This window comes from Salvelinus alpinus, chromosome 9 (genome assembly GCF_045679555.1).
Source record: "Salvelinus alpinus chromosome 9, SLU_Salpinus.1, whole genome shotgun sequence".
In the NCBI taxonomy this organism is placed as follows: domain Eukaryota; kingdom Metazoa; phylum Chordata; class Actinopteri; order Salmoniformes; family Salmonidae; genus Salvelinus; species Salvelinus alpinus.
The window spans coordinates 70,363,142-70,386,816 of record NC_092094.1 but is presented as its reverse complement, the minus strand read 5'-3'; the positions used below and the strand labels follow the sequence as shown (position 1 = coordinate 70,386,816).

The window sequence follows — 23,675 nt, the reverse complement described above, 5'->3', positions numbered from 1 at the left end:
GTGCATGTGTGTGCCTGCAGCAGAGGTCCATCACACATCGAGCTAGTCAGCGCATTGGAGGACGTTTGGGAAGTACATGAAAGTGTACCCCCTACATGTGCTGCAGACAGGCAGTGAGATGCAGTGTTTTTCTGCTTGCGTAACACACTGTTCCCTAGGTGTTTTAAAGGAACACTCACATCCATCACTACAGCACAGGGTCTAAGGACACACTACACTTAAAAGGTGGTCCATAAAGTGTATGAAAATAAAGACACTGACAGACTAATATAGGAACATGTTCAATTCCTGAATTGAGTGCAACCCTGTTATTTTGTATTATATTATTATTAATGTACGCATACATGCAGACAATAAGAGACAAAGCAGTCTGATCAGCGCAGATACTTTTTTTAATAGAAAGGAATCTCATTTTAACACCCTATAGGCCCGAATCCCCACTGCTGCAATGGCAGAAATACCCCCTGTACCCCATCCCGACCCACCAGCCGCCTTTGGACAGATATGCTTCAGATATCTAAGGGTCAAGGGTCAAGCCTAAAGAAGCTTACGGGATCTAAAGTATGCTGTAGGTCAAGTTACCTTACAAGCTACTTAAACTTAGCCACAAATGTGTACTATTCCAATACAGCAAATAATACAATGATAATTTTGTCCAGAAGCTATTATGATTATTTACTTGATGGAAGTCCAGGACTTTTCACACTGCCGAGCCAAACCAAGCTGTACTGAGCTGGCCTGGTTAAAATAGAGCCGGCGCAGCTTGGTTCAGGTTGGCACAATAGTGTTTAAAGACCGTTACCCTTGTAGTAGAGTCAAACTGAACAGGAGACAAAAAAATAACCTGTGGCCATTCACTTATAAGGCCTGATTAAAACCAGCAGACAGGCAATTTCAAATCAGAAAAGCCCAAACAATATTGTTTGAGTAGAAGATGAAAACCAATGCTTTACAGTGACTTTAAGAGAGTGCATTTGAGTGCTCAGTACAATCGCTTCAACAATCAATCTCACCATACTTAACATTGAAACAGAGGAGGATTGTGGGAAAGAGTCCATCGTGGACGCTCCAACAGCGTGCGCTCGACATACCTTTTACAAAATGTAATCACCACTTTCTTTGGACCGAACAACAAAACATAACAGGCAACAACAAAAGTGAACACAAGACAGACAAGCATTCAAAATATGCATATCCAAGAAGAAAACACAATGGGGGAAAAACGGAATATAGATTTCAACATGCCAACTTGTTTAGGGCATTACAGATACTCTTATTCATTTTACTTTTTTTTTTACAATAAAAATATTTGGACATATCTCCAATCTTATTTTTTTTTCTTCTCAGAATCGGCAAGGTCACCAAGAAAAGTGTAGATAAGAGAAGGACAAAGCGACATGACGCCACACTGGACCATATCATGCAAACAACTTCCTGCAACTTTCCCTAGGACTGGACTCACTGTAAGTCATGCAAATGGACAGTGAGACACTCAGCTTGGAAAAAAACATTAGCGGCGACTACATTACCCAGAATTGCTACTTCTGGTATAGTCTCATTTATGGCAAAATATTTTTTAATTTTAATGGTCATTACAAAATAGGAGAATGATAGCAATGAACTGATCTCATTTTGTGCCATAGTCCCTTCAAGCTTTCCCAATGGAAAAACAAGAAACAAATCAATTTGGCAGTAGCCTACTACTACGTAAAGCTAATCAACTGGAGCGAGAACGACACACCAAACAGACATACAGAAAGACGGACGTGCAGAGAGCTGAGCGGCAGCCAATCACAGTGATGCTGAGGGGAGAGCCAATCAAAACGACAGCAGAACAGAAACACTACCAAAACATCAACAGCGGTCATCCACGTCCTCTGTGGTAGCAGGTTGTCTCGCAAACTCAAGACTCGCACACAACTCTTATCCAAAATATACTGCGAACACATTTGTCAAAACCTGCCGCTACCCCACTGCCTCCTTATCCCCAGTCATGTCCTGTCACTAGTCCAGGTGTGATTGACAGCCAGTGACCACACCTATCGAGGAGGAAACTGAGACGACTGATATCACAGGCAGGGGGAGGTGACTACAGCAGAGTACAGTCAGTGGTCCTTGGCTGGTTAAACTGAGGTTGTCTCTTCAGTCCCGTGACTTACTGACTGACTGGGGGTGTTCTAGCTAGAGTCTGGGGGTCTACATGGTTCTACAGAGAGGTGGAGGGGAGCTTCTTGACACGTCGCTGGGCCAGGAACGAAGACTCGATGGGCTTCAGCTCCGGCGTGGGCTGGGAGCTCTTCAAGGCCAAGTAGGTGGCCGCCATCGCCCCCTGTCAGAAGAGAAGAGGTAGTGCAATGTCAAGATATCAGTTTGGAGGACAAACAGTTCCAGTTGCATTCACACACAGGATCTGGCACCTCTTTAACTTCTTATGGCTGAAGGGGCAGTATTGACTAGCTTGGATGAAAGGTGCACAGAGGTGCACAGAGTAAACGGCCTGCTCCTACAGTGGGGAGAACAAGTATTTGATACACTGCCGATTTTGCAGGTTTTCCTACTTACAAAGCATGTAGAGGTCTGTAATTTTTATCATAGGTACACTTCAACTGTGAGAGACGAAATCTAAAACAAAAATCCAGAAAATCACATTGTATGATTTTTAAGTAATTAATTTGCATTTTATTGCATGACATAAGTATTTGATCACCTACCAACCAGTAAGAATTCTGGCTCTCACAGACCTGTTAGTTTTTCTTTAAGAAGCCCTCCTGTTCTCCACTCATTACCTGTATTAACTGCACCTGTTTGAACTCGTTACCTGTATAAAAGACACCTGTCCACACACTCAATCAAACAGACTCCAACCTCTCCACAATGGCCAAGACCAGAGAGCTGTGTAAGGACATCAGGGATAAATTGTAGACCTGTACAAGGCTGGGATGGGCTACAGGACAATAGGCAAGCAGCTTGATGAGAAGGCAACAACTGTTGGCACAATTATTAGAAAATGGAAGAAGTTCAAGATGACAGTCAATCACCCTCGGTCTGGGGCTCCATGCAAGATCTCACCTCGTGGGGCATCAATGATCATGAGGAATGTGAGGGATCAGCCCAGAACTACACGGCAGGACCTGGTCAATGACCTGAAGAGAGCTGGGACCACAGTCTCAAAGAAAACCATTAGTAACACACTACGCCGTCATGGATTAAAATCCTGCAGCGCACGCAAGGTCCCCCTGCTCAAGCCAGCGCATGTCCAGGCCCGTCTGAAGTTTGCCAATGACCATCTGGATGATCCAGAGGAGGAATAGGAGAAGGTCGTGTGGTCTGATGAGACAAAAATAGAGCTTTTTGGTCTAAACTCCACTCGCCGTGTTTGGAGGAAGAAGGATGATGAGTACAACCCCAAGAACCCATCCCAATCGTGAAGCATGGAGGTGGAAACATCATTCTTTGGGGATGCTTTTCTGCAAAGGGGTCAGGACGAATGCACCGTATTGAGGGGAGGATGGATGGGGCCATGTATCGCAAGATCTTGGCCAACAACCTCCTTCCCTCAGTAAGAGCATTGAAGATGGGTCGTGGCTGGGTCTTCCAGCATGACAACGAAACGAAACACACAGCCAGGGCAACTAAGGAGTGGCTCCGTAAGAAGCATCTCAAGGTCCTGGAGTGGTCTAGCCAGTCTCCAGACCTGAACCCAATAGAAAATCTTTGGAGGGAGCTGAAAGTCCGTATTGCCCAGCGACAGCCCCGAAACCTGAAGGATCTGGGGAAGGTCTGTATGGAGGAGTGGGCCAAAATCCCTGCTGCAGTGTGTGCAAACATGGTCAAGAACTACAGGAAACGTATGAGCTCTGTAATTGCAAACAAAGGTTTCTGTACCAAATATTAAGTTCTGCTTTTCTGATGTATCAAATACTTATGTCATGCAATAAAATGCAAATTAATTATTTAAAAATCACACAATGTGATTTTCTGGATTTTTGTTTTAGATTCCGTCTCTCACAGTTGAAGTGTACCTATGATAAAAATTACAGACCTCTACATGCTTTGTAAGTAGGAAAACCTGCAAAATCGGCAGTGTATCAAATACTTGTTCTCCCCACTGTATGTCATAGTTGCTAATATATGCATATTATTATTAGTATTGGATAGAACACACTCTGAAGTTTCTAAAACTGTTTGAATTATGTCTGTGAGTATAACAGAACTCATATGGCCGGCAAAAATCTGAGAAGTTCCACTTCCTGTTTGGATATTTTCTGGGGGTGCCAGATTTTCAACCAAGAGCTCATTGAAAATACAGAGAGATATGGATGGGTTTTCACTTCCTACGGCTTCCACTAGATGTCAACAGTCAGTAGAACTTCGTCTGATGACTAATGTGAAGGGGGGCCGAAGGAGACAGGAATGAGTAATCACTTCCATGAGGTGCCCACGCATTGAACTGGCGCGTTCACGTGAGAGTGAGCTCCGTTCCATCGGTCAATTGAAGTCAATGTAATTCTCCGGTTGGAACGTTATTCAAGATGTATGTTAACAACATTCTAAAGATTGATTCAGTACATCGTTTGACATGTTTCTACTGACTGTAACGGAACTTTTGGACATTGTCACGTTATAGTGGACGCGCTTTGAGACTTTGGTTAGGGCGTTTGGTAAACAATTCGAAAGTAGCTAATTGGACATAAATAACGGACATTATCTAACAAATCAAGCATTTATTGTGGACCTGGGATTCCTAGGACTGCATTCTGATGAAGTTCATCAAAGGTAAGGAAACATTTATCATGTATTTTCTGGTTTCTGTTGAGTCCAACATGGCGGCTAATTTGGCTATTGTTCTGAGCTCCGTCTCAGAATATTGCATGGTTTATTTTTCTGTAAAGTTTTTTTGAAATCTGACACAGCGGTTGCATTAAGGAGAGGTGTATCTATAATTCCATGTGTATAACTTGTATTATCATCTACATTTATGATGAGTATTTCTGTTAAAACGATGTGGCTATGCAAAATCACTTGATGTTTTTGTAACTAGTGAATCTAACGCGCCAATGTAAACTCAGATTTTTTGATATAAATATGAACTTTATCAAACAAAACATGCATGTATTGTGTAACATGAAGTCCTATGAGTGTCATCTGATGAAGATAATCAAAGGTTAGTGATTCATTTTATCTCTATTTCTGCTTTTTGTGACTGCTATATTTCGCTTGAAAAAATGGCTGTGCTTATTGTGGTTTTGTGGTGACCTAACATATTCGTTTGTAGTGCTTTCGCTGAAAAGCCTATTTGAAATCGGACACTTTGGTGGGATTAACAACAAGATTACCTTTAAAATGATATAAGACACATGAATGTCTGAGGAATTTTAATTATGAGATTTCTGTTTTTTGAATTTGGCGCCCTGCACTGTCACTGGCTGCTGTCATATCGATCCCGGTGACGGGATTGCAGCCATAAGAAGGTCCAGTTGCATTCACACACAGGATCTGGCACCTCTTTAAGACAGTTGCATTCCGGAACCTATTTGACCAGATCCGGTACATCTTGTGGCATGAAAGATAATTTAGGTGCACTATGCAGAAATCGCTCTGCCATTTCCTGGCTTCTAAAATTCTAGTACAGCGTAGAGAATCATTTTGCCATCTAAACCGATGTGAAATGTATTTTTAGCTGTTTGAAGTTGGTGTTCAAAACTGAAAATAAAGACACAAAAAACTAAATTTAATATTGGGAAGCATAGAAATAGCCCACATAGAATATGTCTCGCTTTAAATGAGAATGACAAATCTACAACTCACATTTCTGTGTGAATTTGGTCAGGTCTCCCAAAAAGTTACATATTGCAGCTTTAACTTGAAAGAGAAGGCAATTTGAATAAAAGCAATCAGAGTGTATTAAGATGCCTCCTCGTTAATTATCCTGCCCAAATGTCATGTGAAAACATATTTCCAGCCCGCGCCTGATATTCTGAGAAATGATTACGGTTGGGCCAGGCCAGGGATTAGGTTTGTGCAACATTGAAGTCTAGAGACCAATGCGTGGCCGTTGGTTTGGTGAGAGAGAAACGAGCTTGTATATCTCATTGAACTAGAATGAAATTACATTTCTATGATCCCTCCCTCTGCTCTGATAGACATTGCTAGAAATAAATAGCTGTGGATTGTATAATGTAGCCCAATCACAAGGCATAGCCTACAGTTGGTAACACGCTGCAAATAGGCTATCAATCAACTGATTGTTGAGTTGTGGCCGTCTGAACAGCTGCCAAAACAGGCCTTTCGCAATATTTTGAATACAATTGTGGGAAAAGCATGGGTTGGAAAGCAAATGGCTCCTGCTGAAAATTAGACGTGTATGTTTGTAGGCTCCCAACATATTTTATAAATTCCCAAATACAGTTGAAGTCGGAAGTTTACATACACCTTAGCCAAATACATTTAAACTCAGTTTTTAACAATTCCTGACATTTAAATCCCAGTAAAAATTCCCTGTCTTAGGTCAGTTAGGATCACTACTATTTTAAGAATGTGAAATGTCAGAATAATAGCAGAGAGAATGATTTATTTCATCACATTCCCAGTGGGTCAGAAATTTACATACTCAATTAGTATTTGGTAGCCTTTAAATTGTTTTACTTGGATCAAACGTTTCGGGTAGCCTTCCACAAGCTTCCCACAATAAGTTGGGTGAATTTTGGCCCAGTCCTCCTGACAGAGCTGGTGTAACAGTCAGGTTTGTAGGCCTCCTTGATCGCACATGCTTTTTCAGTTCTGCCCACACATTTTCTATAGGATTGAAGGCAGGGCTTTGTATGATCTTTGTCCCCATGTGCAGTTGCAAACCGTAGTCTGACTTTTTTTTATGCCGGTTTTGGAGCAGTGGCTTCTTCCTTGCTGAGCGGCCTTTCAGGTTATGTCGATATAGGACTCGTTTTACTGTGGATATAGATACTTTTGTACCTGTTTCCTCCAGCATCTTCACAAGGTTCTTTACTGTTGTTCTGGGATTGATTTGCACTTTTTGCACCAAAGTAAGTTCATCTCTAGGAGACAGAACGCGTCTCCATCCTGAGCGGTATGACGGCTGAGTGGTCCCATTGTGTTTATACTTGCGTACTATTGTTTGTACAGATGAACGTGGTACCTTCAGGCGTTTGGAAATTGCTCCCAAGGATGAACCAGACTTGGAGTTTTTTTTCTGAGGTCTTGGCTGATTTCTTTTTATTTTCCCATGATGTCAAGCAAAGAGGCACTGAGTTTGAAGGTAGCCTTGAAATACATCCACAGGCACAATTGACTCAAATTATGTCAATTAGCCAATCAGAAGCTTCTAAAGCCATGACATCGTTTTCTGGAATTTTCCAAGCTGTTTAAAGGCACAGTCAACTTAATAAACTTCTGACCCACAGGAATTGTGATACAGTGAGTTATAAGTGAAATAATCTGTCTGTAAACTATTGTTGGAAAAATGACTTGTGTCATGCACAAAGTAGATGTCCTAACCGACTTGCCAAAACTATAGTTTGTGAACAAGAAATTTGTGGAGTGGTTGAAAAACGGGTCAATGACTCCAACCTAAGTGTATGTAAACTTCCGACTTCAACTGTAGGCCTATTGAGCGAACAGCATCACTGGTGAGTGACACTTGAACTTGATTAGGACTATAATTTCCTCCTCATATTGTACAATATTTTGTCTCCGCTATTTGTTGCATTCAAGACAAGGCTGTTTTGTATTTCTCCGTCAGTGTCAAAGTAGCCTGTCATTTCGATCATTTGTGTGGTATTAAAAAATATTTCACTAAAGTCTCCAGTTAAGTAAAATGACATGAAATGTTTTTATAAAAGGCTACAATATATTTTTGACCCATGTGTGCAAATTCTGTAAGTGCCTCTATTCTACTCAATGTCACCACGCAAATGCCATGACATGCATGCAATGCTGTATCATAAAGGTAATTTTTTCCTTCTCTTGTGTTCCGGTACCTCAGAGCTCCCCAGGTCACGACCCCCTCGTGCCCACTTTTTGTTCCGTCACCTCCCGATTTCCAAATAAAGCGCTGCAGGCACTACAAAGTTATACACATGGAATTATACAAAGTAACGGACTAAACCGCTGCCTCCGGATCACATATACCGCTGCAGCATGCGTCCGAATCCGGCCCACGACCACTTCAGCACACTCTCTATCCATCTTTCCCATTGTCTCTCCTCTATCCAATAAAGCATAAAATATACCTTTAAAATAAAAAGTTTGGTCACATTGCTTTATTCCGGAATATACTTTTCGGGACTGTGGCATTGTCAGCTGTGTCCAATAGAAATAGAAATTCACCATGTGAACAAGAACGGAGTTGACTCCCAACCCTGGATTTCCCAGTGGGCACAGCATAGTGTACATTATAGTATCAATCCAGTACCTTGACCAGCTTGGCGTCCTGGTGCTGCAGCTGGCTGTTGGGCAGCTTGTCCCTCTGGACGATCCAGGGGTGCTTGAGGACCTGCATGGCCGTCAGCCGCTGGTGGGGGTCCACGTGGAGCATCTTAGACACCAGGTCCTATAGAGAAAGAACACACAGCAGGAAGGAAGAAATTAATAGTTTGATGTTTTTGTTGTACTTTTACCCGTTTTTCTCCACAATTTCGTGATCCAATTGGTAGTTAGTCTTGTCCCATCGCTGCAAATCCCCTACGGACTCGGGAAGGTCGTGAGCCATGCGTCCTCCGAAACACGACCCTGCCAAGCCGCACTGCTTCTTGAAACACTGCTCGCTATTCCGGAAGCCAGCCGCACCAATGTGTCGGAGAAAACACCATCCAGCTTGCGACCAAAGTCAGCTAGCAGGCGCCCGGCACGCCACTACCGCTAGAGCGCGATGGGACAAGGAAATCGCGGAAGGCCAAACGCTCGCCTAACCAGGACGACGCTGGGCCAATTGTGCACCGCCTTATGGGTCTCCCGGTCACGGCCAGCTATGACACAGTCTGGGATCAAATCTGGGTCAGTAGTGACGCCTCAAGCACTGCAATGCAGCACTGCGCCACTCGAGAGGCCGGTTTGATGGGTTTGTGTCATATTATATACTGTACACCTCTATCCTTGAAATCCAAACTAAACCACTATTGTTTCACTTCAAGTCTCCCAGCAAGTCCCAGTCAGTCCTACTGTACCTTGGCTGCGTCCGACACGGCGTCCCAGTTGCCACCGGTCAGGGTGAAGTGACCGCTTCCTATCCTGCTCAGGATCTCATCTGGAGTGTCCTCGGGCCCATTGGCAAACGGAGTGAAGCTGAAGAGGGAGGGAGGGAGCACATGGGACAAGTCAAATGAGAGAGAGTGTATGCACGCGAGTGACACGATTACATTTTGTTGGATGTAGATGCCCTGCGGAGTGGAATATAGTGCACAGATGTATGAGTGGTACGTAGTGTGTGTGTGTTCCTCACCCAGCCAGCATGGTGTACAGCAAGACACCCAGACTCCAAACATCACAGCCCTCGTCATAGCCCTGACGCTTCAACACCTGGAACACACAGATAGAGCAATACGTCGCAATGTTGGCTATCGTGCATCACCGGGGTAAAGCTATACGCCCAAAAGCTATACGCTCTAGAATTTGACAAGGACGCTACACTGAGCATACAAAACATTAAGAACACCTGCTCTTTCCAGGTGGATCCAGGTGAAAGCTATGATCCCTTATTGATGTCAATTGTTAAATCCACTTCAATCAGTGTAGATGAAGGGGAGGAGACAGGTTAAAGGAGGATGTTTAAGCCTGGAGACAATTGAGGCATGGATTGTGTATGTGTGCCATTCAGAGGGGCTGTCCCGTTCTGTGAGTTTGTGTGGCCTACCACTTCGCAACTGAGCCATTGCTGCTCCTAGACGTTTCCACTTCACAGTAACAGCACTTACAGTTGACCGGGGCAGCTCTAGCACGGGAGAAATTTGACGAACTGACTTGTTGGAAAGGTGGCATCCTATGACGGTCCCACATTGAAAGTCACTGAGCTCTTCAGTAAGGCCATTCTACTGCCAATGTTTGTCTATGGAAATTGCATGGCTGTGTGATACATTTTTATACACCTGTCAGCAACAGGTATGGCTGAAATAGCCAAATTCACTAATTTGGCCACATACTTTTGTATATATAGTGTATATTTTGATTTCTATGGTTTGTATCATTCACAACTAAAGTTGCCAAGCAACTCTAAATCTAGCGTCGGCTATAGGACCCGTTTCAAATTATTACTCTTACGCTCAACATAGCCACTTCATATGTGCATTCTCACTCCGAAATGGGAAAAATATCCTTTCTATTTTATTCAGCTAAGTTCAATTATATTCTTCCTAATAGAAAATCATATAATATAAAATAATGGCATATCTTGTCTGCTAAAATAACAAGCCTTACAGCCTGATAACATACAGTTGGCCGACTCCTAAGCTCTTCGAATAAAATACATTTTCTTAATAATGTTTCTTTAGACCTGCCTAAAATAAATAATGGATTTATTGTAGGTTCAATTGATTTATTATACTTTTTAAAAATGTAGATGCACCAGCGGCTTGTATGCGTGGAGGCCTGGAGACGTTAAAGGTGTTTATGTTCATTAACGGTAAATTACCGTAACCCGGCAGATGTTTGCATGACAATAACCGGCTGACAAAATATCATGACCGCCACAGCCAGGCGCACTGGTTTGTGTCAAGAACTACAACACTGCTGGGTTTTTCACACAACAGTTTCCTGTGTATATCAAGAATGGTCCACCACCCAAAGGACATCCAGCCAAATCGACAACTGTGGGAAGCATTGGAGTTAACAAGGCCAGCATCCATGCCCCGACGAATTGAGGCTGTTCTGAGGGCAAAAGGGGGGTGCAACTCAATATTAGGAAGGTGTTCCTAATGTGTGGTATACAGGTATTAATCATAATCGTCATCACACACACACACAGTCCCGGGCCTTACCTCCGGGGCTACGAAGTTAGCGGTATAGCAGGGGGTCATGAGCAGGCCGTTGTCAGCTCTCAGCTGCTTGGCGAAACCAAAGTCACAGATCCTGATTGACTCGGGGTTCCCCAACTCATCTACATACAGGATGTTACTGGGCTTCAGGTCCCTGTGGACCACCTGGAGAGAAGGGAGGTGGAGAAATGAGGAACGGAGGGGGAGGAGAGGTAGAGGTGAAGCGGGAGAAGGAGAGAGGGGATTGAAAGACAACTTAGTAAGGGTCAAATGTTAACACAAAAATAAATCTTCAACTGTTACTTCAACATTTGACTTCCAATGGACTTTTTGGAGATACGATGTTGGTTGTACATTATTTGCCTCGAGTGATTATACTGTGACATAAATATTTGTTTAAAGTAAGAATATTACAACATAGGAAAAAGGATAAAGGAATATCTAGAAACTCTTGTTAAGACAAAGTTCATTCAAGCCCATATTCAGCAGTATGTTACAGTATGTGTGTAGAGCGTTGTCTCACCCCCTGTGCGTGGAGGTATTCGACAGTCTTGGTGATGGTGTGGAGCACGGAGCTGGCCTCACGCTCTGAGAAGAACTTCTGTTTGAGGATCCGGTCCAGCAGCTCCCCGCCTCGCATCAGCTCTGTCACCAGATACACCTGCTTCCCATTGTCATACACCTGACGGATGGAAGGAACACATGAAGGATGATTCAGTCTGTGCTGGTGTGTGTGCGTGTACTCACTTCCTTCCGTGTGATGGTGTGTGTGTGTGTGTGTGTGTGTGTGTGTGTGTCAGTGTACACTCACATCCTTCAGGGTGATGATGTTGGGGTGCTGGCCGTATCGCAGCAGGATCTCGATCTCCTCTGAGGGGTCCGTCATGGTCTTGTCAATCACCTGGTAGTGCACAATAATACAACAGGCGCCTTTATAAAACACCCCATTATGAAACCATCGTGATTGAGACGGTGCGAGACAAGAGATATGAAAGGATTAGAACAGCACTCTTCAAAAAGACAGATCTGAATAACTTACTCAACATAAACTGTTCAAAATGCATCTTTTAGAGAGTTATGTCCAATTACTGTATTCACAATGATTCAGCACCCCACAAGATGGACGAATAAAACGTGTGGGACTGGGGAGAGTGATTTGCTTGATATTTCAGGATATACACCCAGAGAGAGGGAGGCTACAGCGTATGTTTTGGTACCTTGGCGGGTTACTCTGTGTCGGTGGCTTTGGGGACGCGGGTCTTGCAGACAGAGAAGTGTGTGTGTGTGTGTGTGCGCGTGTTCTGACCTTGGCGGCGTACTCGGTGTTGGTGGCTTTGTGGACGCAACGCTTGCAGACAGAGAAGGAGCCCATGCCGATGTCTTCCTTCAGCACGTAGCCATCGCTGAACAACAGGTTCTTCCCATGGAGTTGCTGCAGCAAACAGAAAACATAGGGAAATGAGTGCTACTGTATCGGTTACAGCATCTCACACACACAGTTTATTTTTTTTATATATTCTTTTATTTCACCTTTATTTAAACAGGTAGGCTAGTTGAGAACAAGTTCTCATTTACAACTGCGACCTGGCCAAGATAAAGCAAAGCAGTGCGACACAAACAACAGAGTTACACATGGAATAAACAAACATACAGTCAATAATACAATAGAAAAAGTCTATATACAGTGTTGCAAATGAGATAGGATAAGGGATGTAAGGCAATAAATAGGCCATATTGGCAAATTAATTACAATATAGCAATTAAACACTGGAGTGATAGATGCACACTCAACTTCTGCACAAGTAGAGATACTGAGGTGCAAAGGAGCAAAATAAATCAAATAAATAACAGTATGGGGATGAGGTAGTTGGATGGGCTATTTACAGATGAGCTATGTACAGGTGCAGTGATCTGTGAGCTGCTCTGACAGCTGGTGCTTAAAGCTAGTGAGGGAGAATAGAGTCTCCAGCTTCAGTGATTTTTGCAGTTCGTTACAGTCATTGGCAGCAGAGAACTGGAAGGAAAGGCGGCCAAAGTAGGACTTGGCTTTGGGGGTGACCAGTGAAATATACCTGCTGGAGCGCGTACTACGGGTGGGTGCTGCTGGTGACCAGTGAGCTGAGATAAGGCGTGGCTTTACCTAGCAAAGACGTATAGATGACCTGGAGTCAGTGGGTTTGGCGACGAATATGAAGTGAGGGCCAGCCAACGAGAGCATACAGGTCGCAGTGGTGGGTGGTATATGGGGCTTTGGTGACAAAACGGATGGCACTGTGATAGACTGCATCCAATTTGCTGAGTAGAGTGTTGGGAGGCTATTTTGTAAATGACATCGCCGAAGTCAAGGATCGGTAGGACAGTCAGTTTTACGAGGGTATGTTTGGCAGCATGAGTGAAGGATGCTTTGTTGCGAAATAGGAAGCTGATTCTAGATTTAATTTTGGATTGGAGATGCTTAATGTGAGTCTGGAAGGAGTGTTTACAGTCTAACCAGACACCTAGGTATTTGTAGTTGTCCACATATTCTAAGTCAGAACCGTCCAGAGTAGTGATGCTGGACGGGCGGGCAGGTGCAGGCAGCGATCGGTTGAAGAGCATGCATTTAGTTTTACTTGCATTTAAGAGCAGTTGGCCACGGAAGGAGAGTTGTATGGCATTGAAGCTCGTCTGGAGGTTAGTTAACACAGTGTGCAAAGATGGGCCAGAAGTATACAGAATGGTGTCGTCTGCGTAGAGGTGGATCAGAAAATCACCAGCAGCAGGAGCGACATCATTGATAAATACAGAGAAAAGAGGCGGCCCTCCGATTGAACCCTGTGGCACCCCCATAGAGACTGCCAGAGGTATGGACAACAGGCCCTCCGATTTGATACACTGAACACTATCTGAGAAGTGGTTGATGAACCAGGCGAGGCTGTCATTTGAGAAACCAAGGCTGTTGAGTTTGCCGATAAGAATGTGGTGATTGACAGAGTCGAAAGCCTTGGCCTGGTCGATGAATACAGCTGCACAGTATTGTCTCTTATCGATGGCGGTTATGATATTGTTTAGGACCTTGAGCGTGGCTGAGGTGCACCCATGACCAGCTCGGAAACCAGATTGAATGGCGGAGAAGGTACGGTGGGATTCGAAATGGTCGGTGATCTGTTCGTTAACTTGGCTTTCGAAGACCTTAGAAAGGCAGGGTAGGATAGATATAGGTCTGTAGCAGTTTGGGTCTAGAATGTCTCCCCCTTTGAAGAGAGGGGGCGTTTTGCTGTGCGTTTTGCTGCCAACTTTACTTTGCTAGCTGACAACTTTACGTTTTTTTGTTTTGTTTTTGTTTTTAATTACCGTTTATATTTTTAGTTTTTTTCCATCGCAACTTTTTTCCCTCATTCAACTTTTTCACTCCGGACGCTTTATCTGGACATGGTTCGTCAACACCTTCAACAGCCGAAGCTAAGTAGTAACATTAACATGATGTCTTCTAATTGCAGTCGCTGTACTCATAATATACAGGAGAACGATCGCCTTACGGCGAGAATAGCTGTGCTACAAGCCCAGCTTCAGACGCAATCGTTAGGCAAGGGTAATTTCAGTGTAGGAAAGGAAGAAACAGCGTCTGTGCCACCAGTAAGTACAGATAGTAACGTTAGTATAAATCCCCCCGCACAGTCCCCGCAGCCGGACAACTTTCTCATGGCTTCTGGAGGGAAATGCTGTTGGAATGCTCAACCGGTGTCGCTCATTCAGCCGACAGAAACTTTCAACCGGTTCTCCCCATTATGTAGCGAGTCGGAGTCTGAGTCTGAGTCTTCTCTTGTCTCTACTCCTCCCGTTACGGGGTCTGAGACGCCGAAGGCTCCCACCATTAGCTCTGACAAATTGAAAACCCTAGTCATTGGCGACTCCATTACCCGCAGTATTAGACTTAAAGCGAATCACCCAGCGATCATACACTGTTTACCAGGGGGCAGGGCTACCGACGTTAAGGCTAATCTAAAGATGGTGCTGGCTAAAGCTAAATCTGGCGAGTGTAGAGAGTATAGAGATATTGTTATCCACGTCGGCACCAACGATGTTAGGATGAAACAGTCAGAGGTCACCAAGTGCAACATAGCTTCAGCGTGTAAATCAGCTAGAAAGATGTGGTCGGCATCGAGTAATTGTCTCTGGCCCCCTCCCAGTTAGGGGGAGTGACGAGCTCTACAGCAGAGTCTCAGCACTCAATCGCTGGTTGAAAACTGTTTTCTGCCCCTCCCAAAAGATAGAATTTGTAGATAATTGGCCCTCTTTCTGGGACTCACCCACAAACAGGACCAAGCCTGACCTGCTGAGGAGTGACGGACTCCATCCTAGCTGGAGGGGTGCTCTCATCTTATCTACCAACATAGACAGGGCTCTAACTCCTCTAGCCCCACAATGAAATAGGGTGCAGGCCAGGCAGCAGGCTGTTAGCCAACCTGCCAGCTTAGTGGAGTCTGCCAATAGCACAGTCAGTGTAGTCAGCTCAGCCATACCCATTGAGACTGTGTCTGTGCCTCGACCTAGGTTGGGCAAAACTAAACATGGCGGTGTTCGCCTTAGCAATCTTATTAGGATAAAGACCTCCTCCATTCCTGCCATCATTGAAAGAGATCGTGATACCTCACATCTCAAAATAGGGTTACTTAATGTTAGATCCCTCACTTCAAAGGCAGTCATAGTCAATGAACTAATCACTGACCATAATCTTGATGTGATTGGCCTGACTGAAACATGGCTTAAGCCTGATGAATTTACTGTGTTAAATGAGGCCTCACCTCCTGGTTACACTAGTGACCATATCCCCCGTGCATCCCGCAAAGGCGGAGGTGTTGCTAACATTTACGATAGCAAATTTCAATTTACAAAAAAAAAAATGGCGTTTTCGTCTTTTGAGCTTCTAGTCATGAAATCTATGCAGCCTACTCAATCACTTTTTATAGCTACTGTTTACAGGCCTCCTGGGCCATATACAGCGTTCCTCTCTGAGTTTCCTGAATTCCTATCAGACCTTGTAGTCATAGCAGATCATATTCTAATTTTTGGTGATTTTAATATTCACATGGAGAAGTCCACAGACCCACTCCAAAAGTCTTTCGGAGCCATTATCGACTCAGTGGGTTTTGTCCAACATGTCTCTGGACCTACTCACTGCCACAGTCATACTCTGGACCTAGTTTTGTCCCATGGAATAAATGTTGTAGATCTTAATGTTTTTCCACATAATCCTGGACTATCGGACCACCATTTTATTACGTTTGCAATCGCAACAAATAATCTGCTCAGACCCCAACCAAGGAGCATCAAAAGTCGTGCTATAAATTCTCAGACAACACAAAAATTCCTTGATGCCCTTCCAGACTCCTTCTGCCTACCCAAGGACGTCAGAGGACAAAAATCAGTTAACCACCTAACTGAGGAACTCAATTTAACCTTGCGCAATACCCTAGATGCAGTTGCACCCCTAAAAACGAAAAACATTTGTCATAAGAAACTAGCTCCCTGGTATACAGAAAATACCCGAGCTTTGAAGCAAGCTTCCAGGAAATTGGAACGGAAATGGCGCCACACCAAACTGGAAGTCTTCCGACTAGCTTGGAAAGACAGTACCGTGCAGTACCGAAGAGCCCTCACTGCTGCTCGCTCATCCTACTTTTCCAACTTAATCGAGGAAAATAAGAACAATCCAACATTTATTTTTGATACTGTTGCGAAACTAACTAAAAAGCAGCATTCCCCAAGAGAGGATGGCTTTCACTTCAGCAGTAATAAATTCATGAACTTCTTTGAGGAAAAGATCATGACCATTAGAAAGCAAATTACGGACTCCTCTTTGAATCTGCGTATTCCTCCAGGGCTTAGCTGTCCTGGATCTGCACAGCTCTGCGAGGGCCTGGGATCGGGAGAGACACTTAAGTGTTTTAGTACTATATCTCTTGACACAATGATGAAAATAATCATGGCCTCTAAACCTTCAAGCTGCATACTGGATCCTATTCCTACTAAACTGCTGAAGGAGCTGCTTCCTGTGCTTGGCCCTCCTATGTTGAACATAATAAACAGCTCTCTATCCACCGGATGTGTACCAAACTCACTAAAAGTGGCAGTGATAAAGCCTCTCTTGAAAAAGCCAAACCTTGACCCGGAAAATATAAAAAACTATCGGCCTATATCGAATCTTCCATTCCTCTCAAAGATTTTAGAAAAAGCTGTTGCGCAGCAACTCACTGCCTTTCTGAAGACAAATAATGTATACGAAATGCTTCAGTCTGGTTTTAGACCCCATCATAGCACTGAGACTGCACTTGTGAAGGTGGTAAATGACCTTTTAATGGCGTCAGACCGAGGCTCTGCATCTGTCCTCGTGCTACTAGACCTTAGTGCTGCCTTTGACACCATCGATCACCACATTCTTTTGGAGAGACTGGAAACCCAAATTGGTCTACACGGACAAGTTCTGGCCTGGTTTAGATCTTACCTGTCGGAAAGATATCAGTTTGTCTCTGTGAATGGTCTGTCCTCTGACAAATCAACTGTACATTTCGGTGTTCCTCAAGGTTCCGTTTTAGGACCACTATTGTTTTCACTATATATTTTACCTCTTGGGGATGTTATTCGAAAACATAATGTTAACTTTCACTGCTATGCGGATGACACACAGCTGTACATTTCAATGAAACATGGTGAAGCCCCAAAATTGCCCTCGCTAGAAGCCTGTGTTTCAGACATAAGGAAGTGGATGGCTGAAAACTTTCTACTTTTAAACTCGGACAAAACAGAGATGCTTGTTCTAGGTCCCAAGAAACAAAGAGATCTTCTGTTAAATCTGACAATTCATCTTGATGGTTGTAAAGTCGTCTCAAATAAAACTGTGAAGGACCTCGGCGTTACTCTTGACCCTGATCTCTCTTTTGACGAACATATCAAGACTGTTTCAAGGACAGCTTTTTTCCATCTACGTAACATTGCAAAAATCAGAAATTTTCTGTCCAAAAATGATGCAGAAAAATTAATCCATGCATTTGTTACTTCTAGGTTAGACTACTGCAATGCTCTACTTTCCGGCTACCCGGATAAAGCACTAAATAAACTTCAGTTAGTGCTAAATACGGCTGCTAGAATCCTGACTAGAACCAAGAAATTTGATCATATTACTCCAGTGCTAGCTTCCCTACACTGGCTTCCTGTTAAGGCAAGGGCTGATTTCAAGGTTTTACTGTTAACCTATAAAGCGTTACATGGGCTTGCTCCTACCTATCTTTCCGAGTTGGTCCTGCCGTACATACCAATACGTACGCTACGGTCACAAGACGCAGGCCTCCTAATTGTCCCTAGAATTTCTAAGCAAACAGCGGGAGGCAGGGCTTTCTCCTATAGATCTCCATTTTTATGGAACAGTCTGCCTACCCATGTGAGAGACGCAGACTCGGTCTCAACCTTTAAGTCTTTACTGAAGACTTATCTCTTCAGTAGGTCATATGATTGAGTGTAGCCTGGCCCAGGAGTGTGAAGGTGAACGGAAAGGCTCTGGAGCAACGAACCGCCCTTGCTGTCTCTGCCAGGCCGGTTCCCCTCTCTCCACTGGGATTCTCTGCCTCTAACCCTGTTACAGGGGCTGAGTCACTGGCTTGCTGGTGCTCTTTCATGCCGTCCCTAGGAGGGGTGCGTCACTTGAGTGGGTTGAGTTACTGACGTGATCTTCCTGTCTGGGTTGGCGCCCCCCCTTGGTTTGTGCTGTGGTGGAGACCTTTGTGGGCTATACTCGGCCTTGTCTCAGGATTGTAAGTTGGTGGTTGAGGATTTCCCTCTAGTGGTGCGGGGGCTGTGCTTTGGCAAAGTGGGTGGGGTTATATCCTTCCTATTTGGCCCTGTCCGGGGGTTTCTTCGGATGGGGCCACAGTGTCTCCTGACCGCTCCTGTCTCAGCCTCCAGTATTTATGCTGCAGTAGTTTGTGTCGGGGGGCTAGGGTCAGTTGGTTACCTGGAGTACTTCTCCTGTCTTATCCAGTGTCCTGTGTGAATTTAAGTATGCTCTCTCTAATTCTCTCGTTCTCTCTTTCTCTCTGAGAACCTGAGCCCTAGGACCATACGTCAGGACTACCGGGCATGATGACACCTTGCTGTCCCCAGTCCGCCTGGCCTTGCTGCTATTCCAGTTTCAACTGTTCTGCCTGTGGTTACGGAACCCCTACCTGTCCCAGACCTGCTGTTTTCAACTCTTAATGATCGGCTATGAAAAGCCAACTGAGATTTATTCCTGATTATTATTTGACCATGCTTGTCATTTATGAACATTTTGAAAATCTTGGCTCTCTCTAATTTTCTCCTTCTCTCTTTCTTTCTCTCGGAGGACCTGAGCCCTAGGACCATACGTCGGGACTACCGGCCGTGGTGACTCCTTGCTGTCCCCAGTCCGCCTGGCCTTGCTGCTATTCCAGTTTCAACTGTTCTGCCTGCGGTCATGGAACCCCTACCTGTCCCAGACCTGCTGTCTTCAACTCTTAATGATCGGCTATGAAAAGCCAACTGAGATTTATTCCTGATTATTATTTGACCATGCTTGTCACTTATGAACATCTTGGCCATGTTCTGTTATAATCTCCACCCGGCACAGCCAGAAGAGGACTGGCCACCCCTCATAGCCTGGTTCCTCTCTAGGTTTCTTCCTAGGTTTTGGCCTTTCTAGGGAGTTTTTCCTAGCCACCGTGCTTCTACACCTGCATTACTAGCTGTTTGGGGTTTTAGGCTGGGTGTCTGTACAGCACTTCGAGATATTAGCTGATGTACGAAGGGCTATATAAAATAAAATTGATTGATTGATTGATTGAGAGGGATGACCGCGGCACCTTTCCAATCTTTGGGGATCTCAGACGATACGAAAGAGGTTGAACAGGCTAGTAATAGGGGTTGTAACAATTTTGGCGTATAATTTTAGAAAGAGACGGTCCAGATTGTCTAGCCCTGTTGATTTGTAGGGGTCCAGATTTTGCTGGTCTTTCAGAACATCAGCTATCTGGATTTGGTTGAAGGAGAAGCGGGGAGGCTTGGGCAAGTTGCTGTGGGGGGGGGGGAGGGGGCGCAGGGCTGTTGACGGGGGTAGAGGTAGACAGGTGGAAAGCATGGCCAGCCGTAGAAAAATGCTTATTGAAATTCTCAATTATCGCGGATTTATTGGTGGTGACAGTATTTCCTAGCCTCATTGCAGTGGGCAGCTGGGAGGGGGTGCTCTTGTTCTCCATGGACTTTACAGCGTCCCAGAACTTTTTGGAGTTTGTGTTGCAGGAAGCAAATTTCTGCTTGAAAAAGCTAGCCTTTGCTTTCCTAACTGCCTGTGTATATTGGTTCCTAACTTCCCTGAAAAGTTGCATATCACGGGGGCTATTCGATGCTAATGCAGTACGCCACAGCATGTTTTGTGCTGGTCAAGGGCAGTCAGCTCTGGAGTGAACCAAGGGCTATATCTGTTCCTGGTTCTAAATTTTGAGAATGGGGCATGCTTATTTAAGATGGTGAGGAAAGCACTTTTAAAGAATAACCAGGCATCCTCTACTGACGGAATGAGGTCAATATCGTTCCAGGACACCCGGGCCAGGTCGATTAGAAAGGCCTGCTCGCTGAATTGTTTCAGGGAGCGTTTGACAGTGATGGGGGTGGTCGTTTGACCGCAGACCGATTACGGACACAGGCAATGAGGCAGTGATCGCTGAGATCCTGGTTGAAGACAGCAGAGGAGTATTTGGAGGGCAGTTTGGTTAGGATGATATCTATGAGGGTGCCTGTGTTTACGGCTTTGGGGTGGTACCTGGTAGGTTCATTGATAATTTGTGTGAGATTGAGGGCATCAAGCTTAGATTGTAGGATGGCCGGGGTGTTAAGCATGTTCCAGTTTAGGTCGCCTAGCAGCACGAGCTCTGAAGATAGATGGGGGGCAATCAGTTCACATAGCACAGCTGGGGGCAGAAGGTGGTCTATAGCAAGCGGCAACGGTGAGAGACTTCTTTCTGGAAAGGTGGATTTTTAAAAGTAGAAGCTCAAATTGTTTGGGCACAGACCTGAATAATAAGACAGAACTCTGCAGGCTGTCTCTGCAGTAGATTGCAACTCCGCCCCCTTTGCCAGTTCTATCTTGTCGGAAAATTTTATCATTAGGGATGGACATTTTTGGATTTTTGGTGGTCTTCCTAAGCCAGGATTCAGACACGGCTAGGACATCCGGGTTGGCAGAGTGTGCTAAAGCAGTGAATAAAACAAACTTAGGGAGGAGGCTTCTAATGTTAACATGCATGAAACCAAGGCTTTTACGGTTACAGAAGTCCACTAATGAGAGCGCCTGGGGAATGGGAGTGGAGCTAGGCACTGCAGGGCCTGGATTAACCTCTACATCACCAGAGGAACAGAGGAGGAGTAGGATAAGGGTACGACTAAAGGCTATAAGAACTGGTCGTCTAGTACGTTCGGAACAGAGAGTAAAAGGAGCAGGTTTCTGGGCACGGCAGAATAGATTCAAGGCATAATGTAAAGACAAAGGTATGGTAGGATGTGAATAGAGTTGAGGTAAACCTAGGTATTGAGTGACGATGAGAGAGATATTGTCTCTAGAAACATTTAACCCAGGTGCAGTCACCAGGTGCAGTGTGGGAGATGGAACTAAAGGGTTAACAAAGGCGTATTGAGCAGGGCTAGAGGCTCTACAGTGAAATAAGGCAATAATTACTAACCAAAACAGCAATGGACAAGGCATATTGACATTAGGGAGAGGCATGCATATCAGAGTGATCATAGGGGTCCAGTGAGTGGCTCGGCGGGCCAGAGACACGGCAATTCAGGCAGCTAGCGGGCTGGGGCTAGCAAGCTAGCAGAAAGGCCTTAGAGGGACGTCGCGACAGAAGAAGTCAGTTATAGCTCCCTCGTGCTGTTACGTCGGCAGACCAGTCGTCGTGGATCATCAGGGCTCCGTGTGGTAAAAGGGTCCAGGCCAATTGGCAAAATAGGTATAGTGGGCTAAGAAATTGTCCGATGGGCCTCTTAAGCTAACAGTCAGATATGCTCTAGACAGCTAGCGTGCCACGGCTAGCAGATGGGCATTCAGGGGACGTCGCGACAGAGGAGCCAGTTGAAAAAAAACCCTCGGGCGAATTACGTCAGTAGTCCAGTCATGATGGGTAGGCGGGGGTCCAGGCCAATTGGCAAAATAGGTATTGTAGCCCAAGGAGTGACTGATGGACCTCTTCGGCTAGCCGGGAGATAGGCCTAGCAAATGCTAGCTCCAGGCTAGTTGGTTCTTGCGTCGGGACAGACGGCTTTGGGGTGCTAGCCAGGAGTGGCCACGCGGATAGCAGCTAGCTAGCTGCGATGATCCAGGTGAAAAGGTTCAGAGCTTGCGGTAGGAATCCGGAGATATGGAGAAAAATATGTCCGATTTGCTCTGGTTTGAGTCGCGCTGTGCAGACTGGCTCGAGTTGTCCGGGCTAAAAGGTAGCTGATGACCGCTAGCAGTGGCTAGGTGACTATTAGCTAGTAGCTAGTTAGCTGGCTAGCTTCTGTTGGGGGTTTTGGAAGAAAATAGCAGATCCATACCACATTCGGTGAGGCGGATTGCAGGAGAGTATGTTGAGGTTAAGAAAAAATATATAAAAAGATATACACGATTTATACACGGGACATGACAAGACGAGGACAAAAGACGTCGGACTGCTACGCCATCATGGCGTAGCAAGGCTACAACTGCTTTACAAACACAACAATCAATGTGTTTATTATTTTTTAAATATTCGTCCAGACACCCACACCCCATTCCATTAAGGACCTCAGTCAACCGAGCTACGGACTGTTCACTCGGCTAGCGTCTGGCAGACAGAGACAACGCAGGTGCATCAGTGCCAAGACCGAGAGAAAAAAAACCCCAGCTTCTATTACCAGGCATCAGATGGTTGAACAGCCATCACTAGCCATCTACCAGGTGATGAACTCACAACTCACACACACATAGACACACATAGCCAACGCTGCTGTCCCACGTCATAGAGACATTGAACCACTGGACACTTCCCATTTCAGTATTTTACTGTAAACTGCATTCCAGACATAACTCATTTTAATATTTCTTTTTTGTATTTAGTTATACTGTTTCAGTGGCGTGTATTCATGGATGCCAAGGGAAGCCAGGCTTGCCCCAAAAATGGACAAATAAATAAAATGTATCTCTCGTCTATCCGTTTCATAATTTTCCTTCAGTTTGTATCTCAAAAAGCATCAGAACGAGCGAAACAGCACCCCTCTATCTCAGTATGTGTAGCCCATCTATCTAATGCTGTCTGGTCAAAACGAGTATGATATTGTTGCCGCCCGCAGCATTGAATGCCATCAAGCATATGGCCTCCCTTGATAATTCTTTTTATAAAATAGTAGCCAATCAGCGTTGAGCTAAACTGAGTGAGCGCAACTGTGAATGGTCCTGGCGCACAAGATATGGATGAAAATACCCTCAAGTTAAAGCTGACAGTCTGCACTTTAACTTCATAGTCATTGTATCATTTCAAATCCAAACTGCTGGAGTACAGAGCCAAAAAAACAAAAAAATGTGTCGCTGTCCCAATACTTTGGAGCTCACTATTTATCTTATGTTGATTGGACTAAATCATTTTTGGTATCTTTTAGTTGACTAAGCATTGATGATGATGAAATCTT

General features: G+C 44.7%; 1 protein-coding gene across 5 annotated transcripts in view; it reads right to left on the bottom strand.

Moving 5' to 3' along the window:
• Nucleotides 1-374: 374 nt before the first annotated feature.
• Nucleotides 375-23,675, bottom strand: part of rps6ka1 (ribosomal protein S6 kinase a, polypeptide 1) — a 140,697-nt gene continuing 117,396 nt past the window's right edge. For all 5 annotated transcript variants that reach the window (XM_071327061.1, XM_071327062.1, XM_071327060.1 and 2 more), the window contains 8 exons: nt 12,289-12,414; nt 11,794-11,883; nt 11,506-11,664; nt 10,986-11,147; nt 9,455-9,531; nt 9,180-9,297; nt 8,429-8,566; nt 375-2,329 (listed from right to left, as the gene is read on the bottom strand). In XM_071327061.1, the coding sequence (XP_071183162.1) occupies nt 2,207-2,329; nt 8,429-8,566; nt 9,180-9,297; nt 9,455-9,531; nt 10,986-11,147; nt 11,506-11,664; nt 11,794-11,883; nt 12,289-12,414 (993 nt within the window). In that variant the 3' untranslated portion in view covers nt 375-2,206. The remainder of the gene's footprint in view (nt 2,330-8,428; nt 8,567-9,179; nt 9,298-9,454; nt 9,532-10,985; nt 11,148-11,505; nt 11,665-11,793; nt 11,884-12,288; nt 12,415-23,675) is intronic.